The sequence below is a fragment of the Felis catus genome, chromosome A3 (genome assembly GCF_018350175.1).
Source record: "Felis catus isolate Fca126 chromosome A3, F.catus_Fca126_mat1.0, whole genome shotgun sequence".
NCBI lineage: Eukaryota > Metazoa > Chordata > Mammalia > Carnivora > Felidae > Felis > Felis catus.
In genome coordinates this window covers 26,902,344-26,925,009 of record NC_058370.1, presented here as the reverse complement: position 1 = coordinate 26,925,009, position 22,666 = coordinate 26,902,344, and the positions used below count along the sequence as shown (strand labels likewise).

Below are 22,666 nucleotides of genomic sequence, written 5' to 3'. Positions count from 1 at the left end.
CCGGAAGCTCAGCAACTTGGGCTGGGGGACTTGTCCCCGGGATAGTGGTCCTCAGGGTGTGGTCTGTGGACCGGCAGACCAGCCTCATCAGGACTAGACGTGTGAATTCTCTAGCCGTTCTGCAGACGTCCTGAGTCAGACTCTGGATGTGGGGCCCCTCCGGGGGACTGAGGCACTCCCAGGCGGGAGGACAAGTGCCGGGAGAGAGACCTGTAGGTCCTGATAGACAACAGGTTTCCCAACTCAAAGGTCCCTATGGGCCAAGGAGCCAGTAGCCATTCTCTCCCGTGACCCTCAGTGCTGAGGCCAAACAAGAGGGGATCTGGAAGGCAAGAACACTCTTCCCCTCTGGAGCTCCTTGGGGCGACACGTTTGTGAAATCCGTTCGTGTGACATAGGAGAGCTGCTGAGTTTGTTGAGTAGGTATTTATCTCCTTAGCCAAGGCTCCATTACCAGAATAAAGGAGAGCAGAAGGCTTGTCCATAGGGCCTTCCAACAAGTCATTTGACAGATGAGGAAACTGAGGCTCCAAGTTTAAGTTGGAGTGTCCCCAAAGTCACACTGCTAGTAGGTGGCAGTGTGGATCCGGGTCTGTCTGCCCCCGGGTGCTCTCTGCACCACCCCGGTTGCATCCCTTGAGTAGAGCCAGCTGCAGACGATGGACATTCTCAGGAGCTCCTGGCTCTTTTTGGAATCGGGTGACACTTGACCAGACCCCCCTGGGTGAAGAAGAGATTGTGTCTGTCAACCTCCAGGGCCAGCAACTTCACTTAGGACCTGGGAGCAAGTGTCTTATGAAGGCTGCAGCTCGGGCCGGAGCCCTCACTCAGCTCTCGCACTTGCCGCAGGAACCTCCAGCTAAGCATCCCAGAGGCCGGAGGCAGGCGCCCCCTCCTCCCTTTCACCCAGCAGGCATCTTCTCAGACCGTGCTGGATGCTTGGGTTCCCGTCAGGGAGGTGGCAGCTGCCAGTCAATTAAGTCACAAGCCTTAGCAGGACAGAATGGTGGCCAGGGTGGTCAAACTGCCAAGTGACCGCTGCCGGGAGGTGCTTTGCCCCGGCCCACTCCCCATCCTTCGTCTGGACGCCCCCTCACCATCCCAGGCAGGGCCCTCTTCTCACAGCGGTCGCTCAGAGCTTGCCAAGCGCCCCCTGGATCTTATGGGAACCCAGTTTAGCAAACGGACCTCGAGTTTTATAAATAGCACAATGGTAGGCCGGGAAGCCATCCTGTGCAACGGGACAGAACATGCATTCCCCACTTTTTGAGCCATTTCCTGGGATCGTGTGGTGGGAGTGACTTCCTGTGCAAAGTTGAATTACTTTCAACTCCCAGGTCTGTACTCCGTACTTGGGTCTCGCTTCTACTCTTTTATGTGTCTGCAATTGTCCCCCACCCCCACTGGCCCTGCCTTCCTGAAGTGGTGCTTCCAACTCTGCTCCTGGGACGTTTCCTGTTCTTGGAACAGCTGCACCAGCCTGGGGTACCCTCCTGCTACTTGATCCTATAGGGAGGTGTCCAGTGGCCCTGGGTAATTTTCAGATGACCTTGTTCCTCTGACGTCATCACATGGCTATTTTTGGCTTTGCTGTTTATTGCTGCAGAGTTGGGCTGAGATGGGGGAGAGCGAGCAAGTGAAGGTTTCCCATTGTCCCAGGGCCCCGCCAAAGTGGGAACATTTACTCTTCAACACTTACCGAGCACCTACCGAATGTCAGGCCCTGGGCTACCAACCTGATGACATAGTCCAAACATTCTTCACTCGCTCACTCACAAATTCTTTGTTCTGTGGGCATTTAGTGATAGGGGTAGGAATTAAGCATGGGGGCCCTGGAGCCGTATGGCTTGGGTTTAAATTTCAGCACCACTGGAACACTGTCTCCGATACCTTGGGCAAATTACTCTTCTGTGCCTCAAGTTTCCTCTTGGAAATGGGAGTGATAGTAGTATCTACTTCATAAAGTTGCTATGAAGATCAAAGGAATTAATACGGCACATGGTAAATATACAATAAATATTCGTGGCTATTACTATTAACAATGGCACCACTTTTTGTACCAGATCCTTGGGGTACAAAGTTGACTGACCTGATCCCTGTCCTGAGCTGGAGCTGGATCCAGACCCCCAGAGCCCCAGTTACTGGGACAGGGGGCACCGTGCATACAACAAGTCAGAAGGGAACGCCTGCCGTGTGCGCCATTGTATCCGAAGCTGTGTGCCTTTTAAGTTTATTTATTTTGAGACAAAGTGCACAAGAGCAGGGGAGGGGCAGAGACAAAGGGAGAGCGAGAGGGATTCCCAAGCAGGCTCCACGCCTGGCACGGAGGAACCCAACACGGGGCTCGATCTCATGACCGTGAGATCATGACCTGAGCTGAAATCAAGAGTCGGATGCTCAACCAACTGAGCCACCCAGGTGCCCCTATACCCTAACTTGTAACAACGGCATTTCAAGGAAACGAGGTGAAGTTCTTGTCCTGGGAGAGCCTCAAAGCAATGGTTCTTAACCCTGACTGCACATCAGAATATTCTGGGGAGATTTAAAAAAATACCAACATTCTGGGCTGCACCTCCCCAATATTATGATTTAATTGACCTGAACTCAGGAGGGGCTCAGGCTTCGGGAGTTGTAAAAGCCCTCCAGACGCTTCCCACTTGCATCAGCGCTGAGAAGCATGGCCCAGGCTCTGGAGGCCTCTGAGAGCTCATCAGCTACACCAGTGGCATTCTCTCAGGAGCGCCTCAAAGCGGGTCCTCTGACTTGGGGGTTCTCGGACTTGGGTGCGCATGCTGGTTATAGAGACAGAGTCCCGGGGCTCCCTGCTAAGGTGGCTTCATCTAAAACCAACTCTGGAGCCTGGGTACTGAAAGCCTGTTGGAGCCAGGCCTTCAACTGAGAAGCCTTCCCTGACCATCAGTCCCAATCTGTGTTGTCTTTTTATCTCATATACAGCTCATACCCCTTTCTGTCTTGAATTGTAGAAACCTGTGTCCATATTGATATGTTTCAAATTATTTATTAAGCTGTTTAGAGTCACCAATGGTCACTTCGAAAAAAACTTGGAAAATCCCAAGAATGAAAACCATCTCTACTCCCATACCTATTAAATATGTATACTTACATCCCTCTAGACATTTTGCCATTTTATTTTTTTTTAAATTTTTTTAATGTTTTATTTATTTTTGACAGAGAGAGAGAGAGAAGGAGACAGAGCATGAGCAGGGGAGAGGCAGAGAGAAACGGAGACACAGAATCCAAAGCAGGCTCCAGGCTCCGAGCTGTCAGCACAGAGCCCGACGCGGGGCTCGAACCCACAGACCACGAACAAGATCATGACCTGAGCCGAAGTCGGACGCTCAACCGACTGAGCCACCCAGGCGCCCCTGCCATTTTCTTAATAAATGTTTTTAACAACAAAAAAGGATCCTACTTCATGAATGACTTTGCAATCAGTTTTCACTAAAAATGTGCTATGTGGTGATTCTATAGCTATTCTTCAACATCTGTGTTCCCAAAGGGGCCACTTTGGTCTTTGCCACAGAGTAGAGCATTCAGTATGTAATCTTAGCAATGAAACTACGGTTTTGAGATGGATCAGTGTGTCATTGGAGCTTCCAGAGGGATCTCTGTTCAGTCTGCCACACACAGTGTCCATAGATGCTGCTTATCAGCCTCAGAAGGAAGAACAGAGTCTGCTGTAAGGACAGCCTCACCCAGGCCTCTCCCAGAGGCCTGAGAGGTACTCTCAGAGTGCCAGGCTTAGGGGCCCGAGGTGGGAGAGGGCAGGGGAAAACCGCCCTGAGAGGCTCCCATGTCAGGACCACAGGAAAGTTGGAGGGGAATTGGCCGTTCTCCTTGGAGTCAGAAAGGTTACTCAACTCCCTGGATTTTCCATCACAGCCAGGCAGGGAGAGGGTCAGGCTGGGAAACGTTTTCTCCGAGCAGGGCCTTTTAAAGCCTCTTGGCTGGGTCAATTTCCTTCCAGGAGCCAGGGGAGCAGTGCCCGGGTGAAGTTAACCCCTCGACTCCCAAGCAATTCTCCCAGGGATGGGTGAGCCTGGGAGCCCAGGCTTCTGGAATGCAGAGCCATCCAGGGCAAGAGGCCTAAGGAGCCGTGAACTCTGGCTGGAGAAACCTTCCTTCTGGCCTTGTTAAATCCAACAGGCATAATTGCATCCTGCTGACCTTAATTCCCCTGGCGGGTTTAATTGGTCCTGGCATTGCCCCACTTCCTGCCCTGCCCCTGTAGAGGCAGAGAGGGCGGCAGCCCAGCTGGTGCAGGCCGGGAAAGCCCCTTCTTAAGGGTGGGCAGGGTCTCTGGCAGCCCCCCGCTGGGCCGGGAGGTTTCCCCGCACCCCTCCCCTGTGCCTGCAAGAGAGCAAATGAGAAGAAGCCCGGGGACTCCCAGGGCGCAGCTGGCGGAGCTGAGCTTAACCCTGGGCGAGCTGCAGGCAATCCCGCGGACCCGGAACCAGGCCAGCCTCTCATCCCAGCGGGGGAAGGACTGTGGAGGAGCCTGTGGAGGAGCCGCAGGGACAGCTGAGCCGTCTACCTGGGGCGTCCACAACATTATCACGCTGCCAGCACTGTGCCAAGCGCTCTACATATACCGTGTGCTCCCTAAAGCTCCCAGCCACCCTGGGAGAGGCAATGGGGCAGAGGGGTGATGCGCTGAGCCTTGGCTTAGATGGTTCAAACCCAACTCTGTGAGTCTGCCCTGTGACTCAGTTTTCCTGTCACATCTGTGAAATGGGGATAGAAGAACTGACATTTATACAGCACTTAGAATGTCTCCTCCCCATGTTCTACAGGCTGTATATACCTCCCCCTATGAGGGAGGTGCTCAAACGCGACTGCATTTGTCCAAGCCTCAGTGGCTGATCTCAGAGCTCCTAACCCTTGCCCTGGAGGTGTGTTGTCACAAAGTTGCTTACCCTGGGGCCTCACCTGCTTACCAAGAGTTTAAGAGAGGCCAGTTATTTGGGAAGCATAACAGTAACAAATGTAGCAAATAAAGCCGCTTATGTTGTCCCAGCTCGGATTTTGGTCTGACAGGAGGTGGTGCTGGATTCAAAGCTGAACAGTTTGCAGCTACTCAATGGCTGTGTGACTTTTGGGAAGAGTCCCTTACCTTCTCTCGGCATCAGCTTCTGCATCTTTTTTTTCTTTTTTTACGTTTATTTCGAGAGAGCCAGCGTGAGTGGGGGAGGGGCAGAGAGAGAGAGAGGGAGACAGAGAATCCCAAGCAGGTTCTCCGCGCTGTCAGCACAGAGCCCAGCGTGGGGCTCCAAACCACGAACCGTGAGATCGTGACCTGAGCGGAAACCAAGAGTCAGACGCTTAACCTACGGAGTCACCCAGGCGCCCCCCAGCTTTCGCACCTTTAAAATGGCCTGATCCTTGGCCCTGGAGTCCTTTGTGAGGATCCAGTGAGCTGCGTAAAGCCCTTGGCAGAGTCAGGCCTGGCACTTAGTGTGCACCGACTCAGTAACTGATCAGTACCGACAACCAGTAACACGGGAATGTCAGCAAGGGCCATCATCCTAGAGAGATCCCACAGACCCCGTCCGGAGCCCTGCTAGTCAGTCACTTACTCACCAAACACTGACTTGGCAAGTACACTTTGTGCTGGGGACACACGTGAGCACCATAAAGCCCCTGCCCTCGGGGGGCTCCCAGAGACTGTCAATGGTGGGATCAGCCTGGAGCTGAAGGAGGCCAAAGCAGGAGCGTCCAGCGTTTCAGGCTAAACCAGAACATGCTGTGGGAACCACCAAGTAGGGTGCCAGGGGCTCCCAATAACACACATGGAGAGGAAGCATTTCGGGGGCGCCTGGGTGGCTCAGTCGGTGAAGCGTCCGACTTCAGCTCGGGTCATGATCTCACGGTTCGTGAGTTCGGGCCCCGCGTCAGGCTCTGTGCTGACAGCCCAGAGCCTGGAGCCTGCTTCGGATTCTGTGTCTCCCTCTCTCTCTGCCCCTTTTCCTCTCTCTCTCTCTCTCTCTCTCTCAAAAATAAATAAACATTAAAAAAAAATTAAAAGGAAGCATTTCAACCTTCAGGACGCCATCAGACCACAAAGGGGATAACTGGCAGGGAGAGGAGGGCAAGACACAGGCCGGGGAAGTTTTAGGGAAGAAAGAGGACTTTGGGCTTTAAGGAAGGACATTTCTTTTTTTTTTTAATTTTTTTTTTTCAACGTTTATTTATTTTTGGGACAGAGAGAGACAGAGCACAAACGGGGGAGGGGCAGAGAGAGAGGGAGACACAGAATCGGAAACAGGCTCCAGGCTCCGAGCCATCAGCCCAGAGCCCGACGCGGGGCTCGAACTCACGGACCGCGAGATCGTGACCTGGCTGAAGTCGGACGCTTAACCGACTGCGCCACCCAGGCGCCCCTATTTATTTTTGAGAGAGAGAGAGAAAGCACAAGCTGAGGTGGGGCAGAGAGAGAGGGAGACACAGAATCAGAAACATGCTCCAGGCTCTGAGCCATCAGCCCAGAGCCTGACGTGGGGCTCGAACTCACGGACCGTGAGATCGTGACCTGGCTGAAGTCGGACGCTTAACCGACTGCGCCACCCAGGCGCTCCTAAGGAAGGACATTTCTGGCTCCACTCCTTGCAGAGTGACTTTGGGCAAGTTACTCTTTTGATCCCCGTCTTCTATTCTAGGAAATAGGATGGAAGTGCCCCACAGAGGATCATGAAGACGAAGTTTTCAGACAACATGGAAACCGCAGGCCCTCAAAAAAAAAAAAAAAAAAAAAAAAAAAAAAGACAGAGGTCCTTTCCTTGGTTCAGATCCTAATGCAGCCCCTGACAAGCCATATGGCTTTGGATAAGCAACTTAACTGCTCTGTGCCTCAGTTTCCCCATCTGAATAGTACCTAGCTCATTGGGTTGTTCTGAATATCACACGAGTGGATCTTTATAAGAGCACTGGGAACAAGGCTGTGGGACACTGCTGAGCACTAGACAGGCGTTCGTGAGGATTTTTGCTTCCCAGAAGAGGCAGACTTTCACCTGGACCTCGATGGAGGGAAATGGAGGACAGGTGGGCCAGGAAGGGCAAAAGTCACCAAGACTGGAGAAGGAACTGCAACTTCGGTCTTTATTAGCTTCTGCCAACAACCCCAACATTTGCTCCCTTAAAAAAAAAAAAATCACTCATTTTGACTGGTATTCCGTTCACATACTTCACGGTCCAAATAGAAAAAGTGAAAGGGTGTGCAGTGATGTCTCCCTCCTACCTCCGATCCCCCGTTTCTTCCTTACGGCCCCAAAGACATTCTTACCTGAATACAGTGAAAGTTTGTGTGTTATTATAGAGATCACCCTCTTTTGCCCCAATGATAGCATATTCTGCACATGGCTTTAATCGCGCCCCCCACCCCCATTTTGGAGATGGCTTCGTATCGTTTCGTTCACAGCATCCTCGATCAAATTTTTTACCGCTCCGTGATCTCCGCCTTGCTTAGACGTGCTGCTTGCTTCGGTCATTTCTGCCCCCCTCCCTCCAAGGGCAGGGGTGGTTTCCTCCACGTGGGAGAGCACGGGTGGAGGGACAGGATGGTCGCCACAGCGAGGACCTGAACCCAGACGCCCACTCCAGGGCTATTTCCGGGACACTCAGCTCAGCCAGTTCTCAAGGTCCCCCTCAGAGACAGGCTCTGGGCAGGCAGCCCCTGGATGATGGAAGGCTCTTTGGATACCTCTCCTCATCCCATCTCAGCTTGATTACCTCGGGCCTGAGTGGCCCCCAGGTCACCACCGCACTGGAGGACCCTTGCAAAAGGCTCTCCAGCAGCCTCCTCCTTCCAAACAGGCTTCGGGGGAGAACGAATCTGCTTGGTGGGGTGGCCCTGAGCACTGACCGTCTCCCACTGCTGCTTGGGGCAGCCTCTGTCTCCCGGGGAGCCCAAGAAAAACATATCTTCAAAAGAAAAGGCTTTTAGGCCCATGGGCATATTGAGCAAATGTCCCCGAGACAATTTCTTACCCAAAGATGCCCCAAGTAGGTCTGGATGCCAGGGGCAGGGATCATGGGCGCAGAGCTGGGCAGGGGGGTCAGAGTGAATAGCCCCAGGCCTGCATGGCTCTAACCAGCTTCTGGGAAACCCCAGGAGACGTGGCACGCAGGTGGGCAGAGCCAGGGCCCGGCCTGAGCATAGCCTTGTCCTCCAGCCCCGCCCGAGACCCCCTGGTGTGCCAGGCCCCCTTCCTGATCCTGTCCAAGCCGGTGACACCAGGCAAGGCCTGGGAAAAGGCTGCTCCCTCAGGGCCCCAGATGCCCCCCTCCCTTTTCTCTTCCTGCTTCTCCCAACACTACTCTCCCCCCAGTCGGTCTGTGGGAAGAATGCCGTGTCCTCTGAACGGGGGCCAAGAGTGACAGGTGGTGGCAGTCCGAGCTGCATGGCCCCTGGTGTAAGAGATCCTCTCCTCCGTCCCCGCCTCCCCTGCCCGCGCCCCTGCCTCCGCCTCTGCCCACCCAGCCCAATCCCTTACAACTGCCCCAGGACTGCTTCTGGGCAGCCGCTGCAAGTCAGACGGCCCTCAAGTTGCCCCTCTCTGCTCCAGGTACCTTTCTCCCCTCAGTCAGCTGGCCCTGGCTCCTCTCGGCCAGACAAGAGGAGGAATCTGACAGCCTGACACACCTCACTCTTCTTTCTGCAGCTAGAGAGACTTGAGTTAGACAAGCAGAAGCACACGCCTCCCTACCTCATGGCGACAGCAAACGGAGCAGTCGAGCTGGGAATCCAGAGCCCATCGACAGGTGCCAAGCTGGGGCAGGAGACAGAGGGAGGAGCCTGGGAAGGGGCGTTTGAATCCAGGGCTGGGCCCGTTCCTCAGTGGGAGTTCTGTGCCCCAGGCCTTTTTGTATGGCGTATGAAAGACCCAGAAATTACAACTATCTCTGGGTGATGTTGGGCTGGGTTGAGGGCCTGCATGAAGCCCTCCTTGGAAAGAACGGGAAAATGGGAAGCCCCCATGCATGGCATCTAAACATCCTGGGCAAGGGGCAGTGGGGGCATCAAGGCGCATTAGAGGACCAGAAGTCTCCCAAAAGGGCCTCCCAGTTCCCGGCAGCCCATCTCTAGAGCCCATCAGATGGCCCCAGAGGCTCAGTGGGACCAGCATTTGCAAATCGCTGCCTAGGTAGGGACCTGGGCCCAGAGCTGGTCTCTGGCCAGCCTGGCTGGGGGTGGTGGGTGGATCCTGACTGGTGTCTCACTTCCTTTGCAGACAAGGCACCTAAAGGTACAGCAGGTGAGGGACCCCCGGCTACGGAGAAAGAGCCTGGTCCACCAGATCCAAAGAAAGGTCCTGGGCCGCCAGATGGGAAGAAAGAACCTGGCCCCTCAAACCCAAAGGAAGAAACCGGTCCCCCGGATGCACAGAAAAAACCTGGGCCCCCAGACCCAAAGAAAGAACCTGTTCCACCCACCCTGAAGAAAGACGCCAAAGCCGATGCCCTAGAGAAAGGGGACGGGTCCCCGGCCCAACCCTCAACGAGCAGCCAGGGCCCCGAGGGAGAAGGCGACCTGGGTGGGGGCCCCGCGGAGGGCAGCACTGGGCAGGCAGCAGCCCTGCCCCAGCAGACCGCGACAGCGGAGGCCAGTGTCAAGAAGCCCAAGGCCAAGCAGGAGACCTCAGGCAGCCAGGGCCCCGGAGAGCCCAAGGTACACAAGAAGGCAGCCGAGGGCCAAGCAGGGGCCAGGAGGGGCTCTCCCGCCTTTCTGCACAGCCCGAGCTGTCCTGCCATCATCTCCAGGTGAATGCCCCCTGTCCGGCAGAGGGGACGGGTCTGAGGCTCTGGCCCCAGAGGTCATGCGTAGCTCCTCTGTTTTGGGCTTCGTTGTCACCATGTTCAGTGCTAGATTGGGTGGTTCTGAGACAGTCTAGCATCTGTCCTGGGCATTGGCTCTACTTCCTTGTGCCCCTGCAGAAACCAGGACGTGGTGAGCGTTCATAGACACCAGGAATGTCAACACAGAGAGGTCCTCAAAGACCTCTTCTCAAGCATCTGGAATCCAGAGTTCCCCTTCCTCCATGAACTTGGTTCTAGCCAAGGGCAAGACAGAGATATTAGGGCGGGGGTGGGTGGGTGGGGAAGATAACTTACCTTCTTACTATAATGCGAAAAGATGACTAATAATTGGATTGATAAATCATTATTAATACTTTCATAAGCATGATATAGCACCAGTCTTAGGCAATCTGTTAGACTTACCTGAATGCTAACCACATGAATGATATTAGAGATGTATTGTAAACCACAGTAGTAACACCGTATCAGTCAGAATTATATATTAATATCAGTTAATACCTTGATATCATTGATACGTGATCTATTGAATTACCACGTGAATCAAGAGCCACACACTGTCCCTAATTGTAGCCACATAACAATTAACCAAAACAACAATCCTATTAGTAGATATTAATGATCTGTTAGTGCATTGATAGTCAAGATAGTGACCACAGGCATTTATGGTATTATTAATGTCCCTTGACTTCATTCAAAGTGAATTTGGATGCATCACCCCATGCATTTGAGGGAGCGGTCGGGGGTTGTATTAGCTCCAGATTGCAGAAGAGGCTCTGGAAGCATCGAGACCTCCCGGAGGCCAAAGCACAGCTCTGACTGCTAAAGGCATCATCTGTGCATCGTCATGTTCTAGGCCCGAGAAGCTGCCAGCTGAGAAACCCCCAAATGAGGCATCAGAGCTCATCTTTGAAGGGGTGCCTGTGACCCCCGGCCCCGCGGATCCCGGGCCAGCCACGGTGGCAGAAGGAGGGAAGGACATCCCAGCAGGCAGCCAGAAGGAAGCAGGAGAGAAGGCTCCAGGCCAGGATGGCCAGGCTAAGGTGCAAGGGGACACCTCAAGGGGGATCGAGTTCCAGGCTGTTCCCTCGGAGAAATCGGAGGTGGGGCAGGCCCTTGGTCCCACAGCCAAGGAAGAGGACTGCTTCCAGATTTTGGGTAGGCCAGGGGCAAGTTGGGGACTGGGGAGGGAGAGGGGCTCCCCAGATGTCCCCATGTCTCCCAGTTTGGAGCACTGAGTGTCGTATAAGAAGTACAAGTTCCTGGTCCCTTCGGATGGAGAAACCGAGGCTTGGGGAAGGGGAAACGTAGCGAGTGCCCCAAATCCACAGCCAGGACAGGATCTGTACCTGTCCAAACAGCCCCACTCCAGAGCTCACTTTTTGCACTCTCTTCTACTTTGTCTACAATGGGGTTGCGGGGGGCGGGGGGAATTAGGCAGGTTTTGAAGCAGCACCAACTCTCTGGACAGTGGAATTTAAAGTCAGTCTGTAGAAGAGCTCAAAGGCCAAGCTTTGGTAGTTCAACTGCATCCTGGAAGGGGTAGGGAGGGTCATGAGAGCCATAGAGGGTTCATGAACTGAGGAGCACAGGTGTATGTGTATGGGAGCAGTGACCAAGGAAGCTGGGCACGTGAGATGGGGCAGGACTGTGGAGTGGCCTTAACTGATGGTCAGACAAGGAGCTGGGGGGTTAGTGGTCGGTCTATTAAGGAGGAGACATAGAGCATGAGTGGGCTTGGGGATCAGCTGAGTAGGGAAAAGGCTTGGGCAGGGGTGCAGCAGGGGTGGGGGTGGGGTGAGATGGGGTCAGGAGAGCCCAGAGTGTCCTGACACCCCCCTCCTCCAGGCTGAGGTGCCATGGAAGCCCAGTCAGCCCGCCTGGTCAGCGGCACGGTGCCACCCAGACAGGGTGGGAGGGCCTGGCGGCTGGGCAGCGGCCAGGAGCACTGCCTCCTCCCCCAAGCAGCAGCAGAGCCTCTGCACCGCCCCCTTCAGAAATCACATCCTCGGGGTGACGGGACCTGAACAACCTCCAAGGGCCGTCAAATGTATCACCAGCCCGGCTTCCCTGCTGCCTCTTGCTATTTATAAAGAGGTTTCCATTCCCGATGACTCAGCCTGTGGGCCGCCAGGGCCCGCTGTTCCCCGTCGTCACCGCTAGGTGGCAGCCTCTCTCTACCAAACACCGCCTTCCCCGTCTCCTCCCGCCCTCGCCCTGCCCTTGGGCGGTGCCCAGCTCGGGGCAGCTTGTGGTGGTGTTAGAGGGGATGGTAGGCAGGTCCAATCACCTACCCCATCATTCAGACATAGTAACGCTGATCTGGCGCTCCGCCATTATCGTCCCCACCCCACCCCGCCTTTTTTTTTTTTTTTTTTTCTTTAATGGAAATGCAGATAGCTTGGGATGGAGACTTCCTACCTTATAATGTGGGAGGGCCCAAGAAATCCAATCAGCTGTCCCCATTGTTGTGCCAGGAGAAGCTGAGCCCCCTCTGACAGAGTCCCAAGGCCATTTTGTGTGTTGGTGGCAGAGCTGAAACTGGAAACTGGGCCCCCTAGCCCCTATCCTGGAGCCAGCTGTCCCCCAGGTATCATCACTTGGTGAACTTTGCTGGATGGGGCCCAGGCCAGGCAGGAGGGGGTGGTGCGGGGGTACATCCTCAGCAGCTCCTGCCACCGACTGATGGCTCTGTTCTGCCTCCCCAGATGACTGTCCGCCACCCCCAGCCCCCTTTCCCCACCGCATCGTGGAGCTGAGGCCTGGGAACATCCACAGTCAATTCAGCCTGAACTCCAAGGAGGCGCTGGGCGGGTGAGAGCTGGGACCCGGAGCCCCTGGCCCACAGGCAGGAGCACATCGAGCACCCAGGGCCTCACGTCTTTCACGTACAAGGGCCCCACACACCCCGACTGGACATGATCTCTGTGGACACAATTACTTCTACGTGGTTAACAACCCCCATCGTACGCAAGCTGTCACGTGGGTTGATATGCACTCACGCCCCCGTCTCTCACACAGATACACCATCGGCCATTCAGGGTTGCCCATAGGAGATGAATGGTATTTTCCTGGCTGTTTCAGTTGTAGGCGCCACCCTGACCCCCGCAAGCTGCTTCATAAGAAACCCCGCAGGTGACTTGCCCAGGGCCCCAGGGCCCATGCTTACCACAAGCCTGTGAGCTGTCACGCCAGGGGCCATCCTCTGGATGAGCCGACCTGTCCTGTGCCCGTGGTTTTTGTGGCTCAGCTACTGTCCCTGCAGTGGAGCTCATAGCTTCCGAACGGAGCCAGGCTGGCTGGGACAAGCGTACCGTCACAGAGGGGGATCCAGACGGGAACGGAACACAAGCCCCCTGCCTCAGCCCTGTGTCCCCGGGAACCCCTTCACTCCCAACCTCTTCTCTCTTCAGCGGCAAGTTTGGAGCAGTCTGTACCTGCACGGAGAAAGCCACGGGCCTCAAGCTGGCAGCCAAGGTCATCAAGAAACAGACGCCCAAAGACAAGGTAGTGGGGGCTGGCTGCATGGGAGTGTGAGCGGGTCCTTGGAGTGGGGAGTGGGTACCTCTCACCTCCCTCTACCCGTATGTCTGCACCAGGGGTTTGCTGTGCGGACCTTGATGTTGCTGAAGGGGTCACTCAGATAGACAGATGGACAGGCAGACAACCCTGCCACAGGGCCTGAAGCCCCTACCCGTCAACAAGACGCCTCAGTTAGTGAACTTATCCTTGCGACTTCCCCTTCTAGGCACAGGACATTCAGGCCTTCTGTTTGGTTCAATTTAGCAAACACTCATGAGTGTGGGCTCTGGGCCAGGCCCTGTGCTGGGCCCTGGGGGTCCCCAAGGGAAGTGAATGTGGTTTCTGCCTTCAGGGAATGCCGAGGTAATCAGGCCCCGTCTAGAGCTGTGCCTCCACACCCAACCCGGGCCCGGTTCAGAGGAGGCCGAGGGCAGTGTTTATTTAAGGAATGAGTGAATGAGTGGATGAATGAATGAATGAATGTGGGCAGAGGCTCACGTGAAGTGAGGGAGGGAGTCAGGTGTGTGAGGAGGTGATGACCGTCTAGCAACCTGTTGTGGTGAGGGCTGGAACTCAGGAAAGCTGGGGCGGGGGGTCAGGAAGGGGCTGTGGAGAAGGCTCCTGATTCAGCTGGCCGGTCTCTCTAGAACAAAGGCTTGAAGCAGAAGCTGAATCCGGTGGCGGGGCAGGGGAGAGAGTTTCAACCAGAGGGGAACCGTGACGGGGAAGGCCTGAAGGCCAGAAACGGCAGAGACCTGCTGGGGACCCTTGGGTTGAGGCAGGGGAGCCGAGAAGTGAGCTGGTGGGCATTCGAGGCAGAGACCCAGCACCTGCAGAGGCCTGGAGCCTGGGAAGAGCATGAGAAGGAGCCCCAGAGGCCTGCAGCCCTGCCCCTCTGTCACGGCTCTATGCACGCTGGGAAGGCGTGTAGTTTCTCCGTGACTCTGCCTTTCTCCAACTCCCCTACTCGACTGCCGGGTCTCCAGGCCTCTGTCATAGACCTGGCTCGGCCTAGACGCTCAAGACACATATGCTGTGGACATTAATTGGAGTCAGCTCTTGACTGCCTTCTTCCTGAGTACTTTTTCTGGGCCATTCGCTGTGCCAGGTGCCGGGGACACGGTGGTGAAGTCCGTGGGTCCCTGTCCTCATGGGCTGACAAGCTAGAGAGGAGGAGCAGACAACTAAAAACAAGCACAAAGCATGGCGTCAGGCACTGAGACGCGCTAGCAGGAAAAGTAAAGCGAGGCAGGGTACAGGGAGTGGGGGGCCAAGGGGGCCATAAAGATAGGGTGGTGAGGTCAAGGCCTCTCTGGGGAAGTGACGAGTGCGGTGAGATACGAATGAAGGAGTAGAATCGCAAGGAAAATGGGAAAAATTTGGGCAGTGACGTGATGCTGGGGGGCAAGGGGGCGGGCAGGGGGAGAGGCTTGATTTGTGGCATCTGGCAATTTCCCTGGTGTCAATATTCCTACCATGGCTGATATCAAGCTACCGGTGTGACAGGTGGCTTTCAGCCTCTCTGAAAGTGACAGTTTAGCAGCCTCGACTAGGAAGGCAGTGATGGAGCAGGCGAGAAGGCACTGACTGGGTTTGTAATCCAAGAGGGTTTCCTGATGGCGGGTGTGAGGGAGTAAGAACGCGGGGAAATCTGAGATAGCCTCTAACTTTCTGTCCTGCGCACTTGGGCCAGGGGTCATGCCCTGTTGCTAACAGGCAAGCTGAGGGCAGCTCAGTTGTGGGGAGGGGGCCGCATCGAGGGTGTCATTTGGACCTGAGAGACTCCGCATGTCACTTGGACATCCAAGGGGAATGGCAGTTAGGCATTTGCAGCTGTTGGTGCCTGGAGTTCAAGGGTGCAGTCAGAGGTGGAAGTACGTATTTGGGGATCAATTACATTTGGATAGAACGGCAGGTACTGGGGCTTGAGGAGGATGCCCGGGGAGAGTGGTGAGCGGAGGACTGGCCCTCGGGCACCCCCGTGTTCAGGCGGGAGGAGAAGGGGAAGATCTGGCAAAGGAATGGTGTCCCAGCAGGAATGACCAGGGGTAAGGACACAGTCTCGGGAGTGGGGAGAGATAGGAGGCAGGGAGGCCAGCAGGGAGGAGGCCGGGCAGTGGTCCGGACCTGACAGGTCCAGCCTGACAGGTCCAGCCAAGGGCAGAGGGGTGGAGGGTGGAGGACAGGGAGTGGTGACACTCAGGTGGGGCCCCTGGCTTCCCTGGTCCCCAGGAAATGGTGATGCTTGAGATCGAGGTTATGAACCAGCTGAATCACCGCAACCTGATCCAGCTCTACGCGGCCATTGAGACCTCGCACGAGATCGTCCTGTTCATGGAGTAGTGAGTGCTGGCAGTGGGGCAGGGGACCGGGTGGGGGTGCCAGCCGGCCCGGAAGCAAGCTTGTAGAGGGGTCTGTGCACACAGCATCGAGGGCGGCGAGCTCTTCGAGAGGATTGTGGATGAGGACTATCAGCTGACTGAGGTGGACACCATGGTGTTTGTCAGGCAGATCTGTGATGGGATCCTCTTCATGCACAAGATGCGGGTTCTGCACCTGGACCTCAAGGTACTGGAGCTGGGGCCTCCTGGGAGGGGTCAGGAGCAGCATCCGACCACCTGAAACCTGGTGGCAACCAGCTATCCCTCCGCCCCTCCCGTCGGTCCTTCTCTTCCTCCCTCCATCCTTGTATCTACAGATCCCGAAGGGTTTATTGAGTCTTCACTAAGTACCAGGAGCCAGGGCTACAAGACAGAGTGAAAGAGACTTGGTCCTAGCTCTCAGGGCGTCTAGTCTAGTGCTAAGTACACATCTCTTACAGTCCTGGGAGCCCCAAGCGCATGGTCTCACGCAATGAACTTGCTAAGTGTTGCTAACGCGTCCACCTCAGTGCTGGCCCCTTGTAGGCGCCGCGAGTGTTTATTGATTCATCCCACAAGTATTTGTGGAGGGCCTACTCTCTGCCAGGCGGTGTTCTAGGTGGTGGAGATCAGGAGTGAACAAAGCAGATAAAAACGCCTGCCCTCCGGGAACTTATGTTCCAGAAGGGAAGTTAGAAAAACAAATCAATTACATATAGCATCAGTGCAGCAACACACACGTGATAGGCACTAGCAAAAACGTTCAGTGAGAAGATATTCACATCCCTCCTCTGACCCTGCTCAGTAACTTGCAGGTAGGGGGTCAGGGACAGAGCGAATCGGGTTTATGCATCATGCCAGCTGTGGTCAACTGGAGCTCGGCGATGCCGGCCGTGGTGCAGAGTAAGCAGGGGCAGCGTGAGTGCTGGGTGTCACGTTTGCAGGATAATCGGCAGGGCTGGTGGAGAATACGGAGCATGACCACTGCGGTGGGTTAGCACCCGCTGGCCTCGTGGATAGTCCTTTCGCTCATTCACTCGACAAATATGTATCGAGTACCTGTGCCGTGCGAGGCTGCTTCTGTGCTGCTGTGCACCGTGCTGGGCACGGGCGTTACCATAGGGATGGCGAACGAAGGACACGCCCCTTTCCCCCGGGAGCCTACAGGTTAGTGGGGGAAACGGACCTTCCTCAAATAGATCGTCTGAAACCGGAAAAGCGTTGTGAAAAGTACATGAGAGTAACGGGGAGACGTGCGAGGTGAACTTGGAGGAGCATGCAAAGGCCAGAGCAGGCCCGGGGCTGGCCAGCACCTGTACCGCGGGCTCACTTGGGGTCAGAGCTGTTTGGGGCGTATGCGCCTTCCGACAGCCCGCGGGGCGGGTGTGCTGTGAGCATCCGCCCTGACAAGTGAAGCCAGGAGAGAAAGGAGATGGGTTCCAACGGGCCAACGTGGCGGCAGGGAATCTGAGGGGTGGTTGTAATGACCAAGGGCCCAGAGGGTGGCGGCCGGGACCAGTGGCAGGGACGGAAGGTGGCCAGACGGTGGCTACATTCTGAAGCTAGAGCCAGTCTGATTTGCTGAGGGTTTGGATGTGGGAGGGGGCAGAGGGCAGGGAGAGGAAAGAGCAGGGTGACTCCTGAGTTTCTGGCCAGCGCTGGTGCCTGCACGTGGCATTGGAGGCCTCCCGTTCCCCCCCCCCCCCCCCCCCCCGTGAAAGCCACTGCCTCTGGGGTAGAGCAGGGTCCCCAGTTAAAATGAAGTGCCCTGGGAAGAAGCTCATCCTGAAGCCTCTCTATCCTGAAATGTGTTTTTTCAGGAGAGCAGTAAGTTTCTCCTCGAAGAGGGGTTTCGTGGTCAAGTAAGCTGGGTGACCCATGGCCCGACGGCCCTTCCCAGGGCTCCTCGGGAACTCTCAGACCAGGAGGAGGTCTGAGTCTGTGTCACTTCCCCCAAAAGATCGCACCCTGGGAGCTTTCTTTTCTTTCTCTGTTTTGTTCGAACACCAGGTGAGCGGGTGTCGTTAGTGTCCTGCTCTGAGCGGATGCCTCGGTTCAGAAAGCGCCTTCAGAAAGCATGCTGTCAGGGTGCTCTAGTCAAACGCCCACAGAGCCCAGATGTGTAACAGGGGCCAGGCCAGGGCCGTGAAGGCCCCCGGGGAACCAGGGGACTGACTAGCACCCGTCGGGGATCACTGACAACTCACCCCGAGCGGTGTGTGGCCATGAGGCGAGGGCTTCTGTTATTTCGGGAGGTGCAGAAGATCTGGAAACCAGGGTTTTTGTGTGAAGTCTCCTGCCTTTGAACCATTGTTAACTACCAAAAATGTTTCTGCCTTGCAATCTCAGATTAGCCCCGTGTCCTCGGGTTACAGGAGGAGAAAATGGAGGCCCAGAGCAGGGAGGGACCGGTCTCACAGGAACTTCACTCACACACTCGCCTGTGCCGGGGCCACAGGATTCCCAGGAGCCTTGGCTGAGCACCTACCCGGTGCCTTAGTTAGACATTGGTGGGGGGAACAGGGAGGCAGGGAGGGGACAGTCCCTGCCCTGGGAAAGTCCCTCTCTGGGCTGCGGGATCCTCATCTGTGCCTGGAACAGGCAGGCCCGGGGGGTCACTGATCGGCCGCCCACACCGGCAGCCTGGGCCTCTGCTCCAGAGAGCCCGAGACATGGGTGGACCTGGGTGGGGACGAAGGGTGAGCCAGGTCAGAGGTCAATCCGGGCCACCCCCTTCTCCTCAGCCAGAGAACATCCTGTGTGTCAACACCACGGGCCATTTGGTGAAGATCATTGACTTTGGCCTGGCACGGAGGTACCACCTCAGTGGGGGCGCGGGGGGAGAGGGGGAGGGCAGGGCAAGCCTCTGAGGTGGGTAGGGGGCAGGGGAGGAGCGGAGGGTGCCGGCACGCGGGCCGGGGTCTGCACTCTGAGCTCTTGCTCTCACCCCCAAGGTATAATCCCAACGAGAAGCTGAAGGTGAATTTTGGGACCCCAGAGTTTCTGTCACCTGAGGTGGTGAATTATGACCAAATCTCCGATAAGACAGACATGTGGAGTATGGGGGTCATCACCTATATGCTGTGAGTCCTGAGAGAATGTGGTGTCTGTGGGACTGGGCATGTGGGTGGGCAGCTGGGGCCAAAATTGGCCCTGGGGTCCTGGTGGGGTAGGTCCCATCTCTCCACTCCCCCAGGAAGGGGGTTGCTGGGGTTGGGAGGGCTAGGGAGAACCAAGAGAAGGGAACTTTGTACCCATTTTATAGATGGACAAATGAAGGCCCCTAAAGGCATAGTGTCCTAGCCTAAGGCTCTGGACAGCAGACCTTTATGACTCAGGGTGGGGGCAGAGGGGCAGCAGACATCTTTTATGCACTCATCATTCCTCTTCTCCATTGTAACCTGGGAAGCTGGGATGATTATGCCCATTTTACAGATGAGAAGAGTGAGGCTCAGAGAGGGGAAGTGACTTGCCCAAGGTCACCCAGCCAGTCAAACCCAGGTCTGTCCCACTCAAGAAGTTGGGGGTCGGGGCACCTGGGTGGCTCAGTCAGTTGAGTGTCCGACTTTGGCTCGGGTCATGATCTCACAGTTCGTGAGTTCGAGCCCCGCGTCGGGCTCTGTGCCGACAGCTCAGAGCCTGGAGCCTGTTTTGGATTCTGTGTCTCCCTCTCTCTCTGCTCCTCCCCTGCTCACATGCTATTTCTCTCTCAAAAATAAATAAAGATTAAAAAAAATTTTTTTTTAAAAGAAGCTGGGAGTCTTTTCAGCTCATAGTGCTGCCTTCTAGGATCTGCCTCCATCCCCTGAGCCCCCAAAGGTGACTCAGGGTCCCCAATTTCATCTCCCTGCTCCCTGACATCCCCTCTCTCCAGGCTGAGTGGCCTCTCCCCCTTCCTGGGAGACGATGACACAGAGACCCTAAACAACGTTCTCTCTGCCAACTGGTACTTTGACGAGGAGACCTTTGAGGCCGTGTCTGATGAGGCCAAAGACTTCGTCTCCAACCTCATTGTCAAGGACCAGAGGTGAGGCTCACCCCAGGACACAAACCCTGTGTGTGCAAGCCCAGTGCGTGCGCGCCTGCATGTGTGTGTGTGTGTGTGTGTGTGTGTGCACTGCAGGGCAGGAAGAGGGCCGGGCAGCGGCTGGGCTCTGGTGTTTCGCAGGCATTCCGCCCATCCTCACCGCACTGCCCCCTCCCACAGGGCCCGGATGAGCGCTGCCCAGTGCCTCGCCCACCCCTGGCTCAACAACCTGGCAGAGAAAGCCAAGCGCTGTAACCGCCGCCTCAAGTCCCAGATCTTGCTTAAGAAATACCTCATGAAGAGGCGCTGGAAGGTACCACTCTGGACACGGTGGGGAGGAGGGAGGGGCTGCAAGCGGGAAGAGCGCCTGGCACCAGATCCCAGGCCCCACCAGCCCTGCCTTGGCAGTTTCTATCGACCAGGCCTAGCCCTGTCTGGAAAACAGGGTTGGCTTTTCTCTCTCTGTCCCGGGCTGGTTCCTCTCCTGGAGTAGTGACCCTCCACCCACCCCCTGGAAGCGTCTATCACTTCTAGGCATGGGGAACACACCAGTGGACAAAAGAGACAAGGATTTTAATTTTTATGGACTTACTTTGGGTAGGCGGGGGGGGGGGGGTATTAAAAGAGGTTAAGGAAGGGCTCTAGAAAAGAATGAGGATGCTCGGGAGTGCCAGGGGAGAGGTTGCATTTCCTAATAGGGTGGTCAGGAAAGGCCCACTGTGAGAGAGCATGTGAACAAAACACCTGAAAGCAGTGAGGAGTAAGCCATGCTGGTACTGGGGAGAAGAATGTTCCAGGAAGAGGGAACAGCCGGTGCAAAGGCCCTGAGGCAGAAGCGTGGTTGGGAAGTGTGAGGAACAGGTGGGGTGGGCAGTAAGGCTGGAGGGGAGTGGGCAAGGGGTTAGGGAGATGAAATCAGAGAGCGATGGGAGGCAGGGGGTGGAGGGACTCGTTGGCCATAGCAAAGGGCTTATGTTTTACTTGGAGCGAAATAGGAGCCACTGAGGCATCTAGAGCAGAGAGGTACTCAGGTTTGGCTGCCATACCTGTTGAATGAAGGACTGCGTCCTGGAAGATACGGTATCATGGCACCTCCTGTGGCCACTCTGGGTACTGCACCCTCCCTCCACCTGGCCTTTGGGGAATGAAGGAGACCTCCTTAGGGGACGCTCTGCTGGACCACAGCTTCTCCTTTGTCCCGAGGCTGACTGGGACATTTCTCCCTCATCCCTCAGAAAAACTTCATTGCCGTCAGTGCTGCAAACCGCTTCAAGAAGATCAGCAGCTCGGGGGCACTCATGGCTCTGGGGGTCTGAGCCCCGGGAGCGCCTGAGGCCTGGACGCAGCTGCACAGTGGCCGGGGCTGAGGCCACACAGCCCAGAAGGCCAGAGAAGACGGGCCAGATCCCCAGGGTGGGCTGGCTAGGACAAGGCTGCGCCAGGCTGGGAGGCTCGGGGCTCCCCACGACCCCGCGCAGCGACTGCTTCCCCGACGTGAGCCGCCTCAGATGTGGCCTGAATCGATCCTGCTAACGCCTCCCCAGACAGGGCCCTCCCCGGCCCCGTCTGTCACAGCCCAGATGCCACAGGCCCTGTTGTCCCCTCCCTGGCTCCCCCTCTTGGAATTGCTACCCCGGTGACCTCTGCTTGGCCTCACCTGGGGCACCCCTGGCCGGGGCTTGCTCCTAGCTGGAACGGGAAGGCTGGGGGTCCCAGCACGTGGGGCTTCTGCAGTTGTGGATGGGAGGCCCTTGGTGGGGCAGGAAGGCAGCGAGGCCAATTCCTGAGGCCCAGCTGCCAGGGGAACAGAGCAGGCTTTGTGAAAGAGGACCTCCATGCCCCCGCCCGCCTCCCTGCTCCCAACAGATAAGGCCTAGTACACACCATCTGGCCCGGCCCGGCCCGGCCCCCGCCCACCTTCCTTACGACCACCAACACACAGGAACTCCGTGTGAGAGAAGGACGCCCAGCCCAGGCCTGGCGGAGGGTGAGGGGAGAGGCCTGGGGGACAGGGAGACCACCCCCAAGCGTGCCTGAGGGCCAGGCTGGCCCAACCCAGCCACTCTGGACCCTCATCCCAAGGGTCATCCACGGCTTCAGATGATGGGGTCAGCAGGCCCAGGAGGAGGGGGAAAGCCATTGGGCAGTCCCCAACCTGCTCTCAGCTTGTGCCCTGTAAATAAATGTACAGGTTGGATGTGGCTCCCTTCCCTGTGTGTGTGTGTGTGTGTGTGCCTGCACTCGGGTGAGTTCAGAGAGGACTATTGTCCATCGAACACTGCCACGTGCCGGGCACTCTAGTGGCACTTGAGTGCATGGCGGGGTGGTTACTGGCGCAGCCCCGGGAGCCACACTGCCCAGCCCGCGATCGGGGCCAGTGGCTTCCCTACTTTGTGCCTCGGTTTGCTCATCTGTCACAGCACCATTATTGGATGCTTACTGTGTGCCAGGCTCCAGTCAAGTGCTTGTATGGATGTTAACTCATTTCTCTCTCACTGTAAGCTTATGAGGTAGATATTCTTATTTATTGCTTTAAAAAAATTTTTTTAATGTTTATTTTTGACAGAGAGAGAGAGAGAGAGAGAGAGAGAGAGAGAGAGCATGAGTGGGGGAGGGGCAGAGAGCGAGGGAGACACAGAATGCGAAGCAGGCTCCAGGCTCTGAGCTGTTAGCCCAGAGCCCGACGCGGGGCTCGAACTCACTGACCGCGAGATCACGACCCGAGCAGAAGTGGGGCTCTCAACCGACTGAGCCACCCAGGGGCCCCAATATTCTTATTATTTCTATTTTACAGAGGAGAAAACTGAGGCTTAGAGAGGGGAAGGAACTTGAAGGCTATTCAACAGGTCAGAAGCTGGAGCATGAAATGAACTCTTCTGTCCCCCAGAGCAAGGCTCTGCCCATGCGCACACCCTGCTTCTCGCCA

General features: G+C 56.2%; 1 protein-coding gene across 1 annotated transcript; it reads left to right on the top strand.

Moving 5' to 3' along the window:
- Nucleotides 1-8,438: 8,438 nt before the first annotated feature.
- MYLK2 (myosin light chain kinase 2) lies at nucleotides 8,439-21,942 on the top strand. Its single transcript, XM_006929860.4, has 13 exons — nucleotides 8,439-8,582; nucleotides 8,679-8,778; nucleotides 9,249-9,777; nucleotides 10,688-10,989; nucleotides 12,540-12,645; nucleotides 13,245-13,338; nucleotides 15,586-15,695; nucleotides 15,780-15,921; nucleotides 18,458-18,528; nucleotides 18,668-18,796; nucleotides 19,588-19,740; nucleotides 19,921-20,053; nucleotides 20,976-21,942. The coding sequence occupies exons 2-13, from the start codon at nucleotides 8,727-8,729 to the stop codon at nucleotides 21,054-21,056; spliced, it is 1,902 nt and encodes a 633-aa protein (XP_006929922.3). The 5' UTR covers nucleotides 8,439-8,582; nucleotides 8,679-8,726; the 3' UTR covers nucleotides 21,057-21,942.
- Nucleotides 21,943-22,666: the final 724 nt, after the last annotated feature.

Coding starts and splice junctions, on each gene's coding strand:
- MYLK2 (XM_006929860.4), top strand. CDS start 8,727: ATGGCGACAGCAAACGGAGCAGTCGAGCTGGGAATCCAGAGCCCATCG. Junction 9,778..10,687: donor TGTCCTGCCATCATCTCCAG/GTGAATGCCCCC, acceptor GTCATGTTCTAG/GCCCGAGAAGCTGCCAGCTG. Junction 20,054..20,975: donor TCATGAAGAGGCGCTGGAAG/GTACCACTCTGG, acceptor CTCATCCCTCAG/AAAAACTTCATTGCCGTCAG.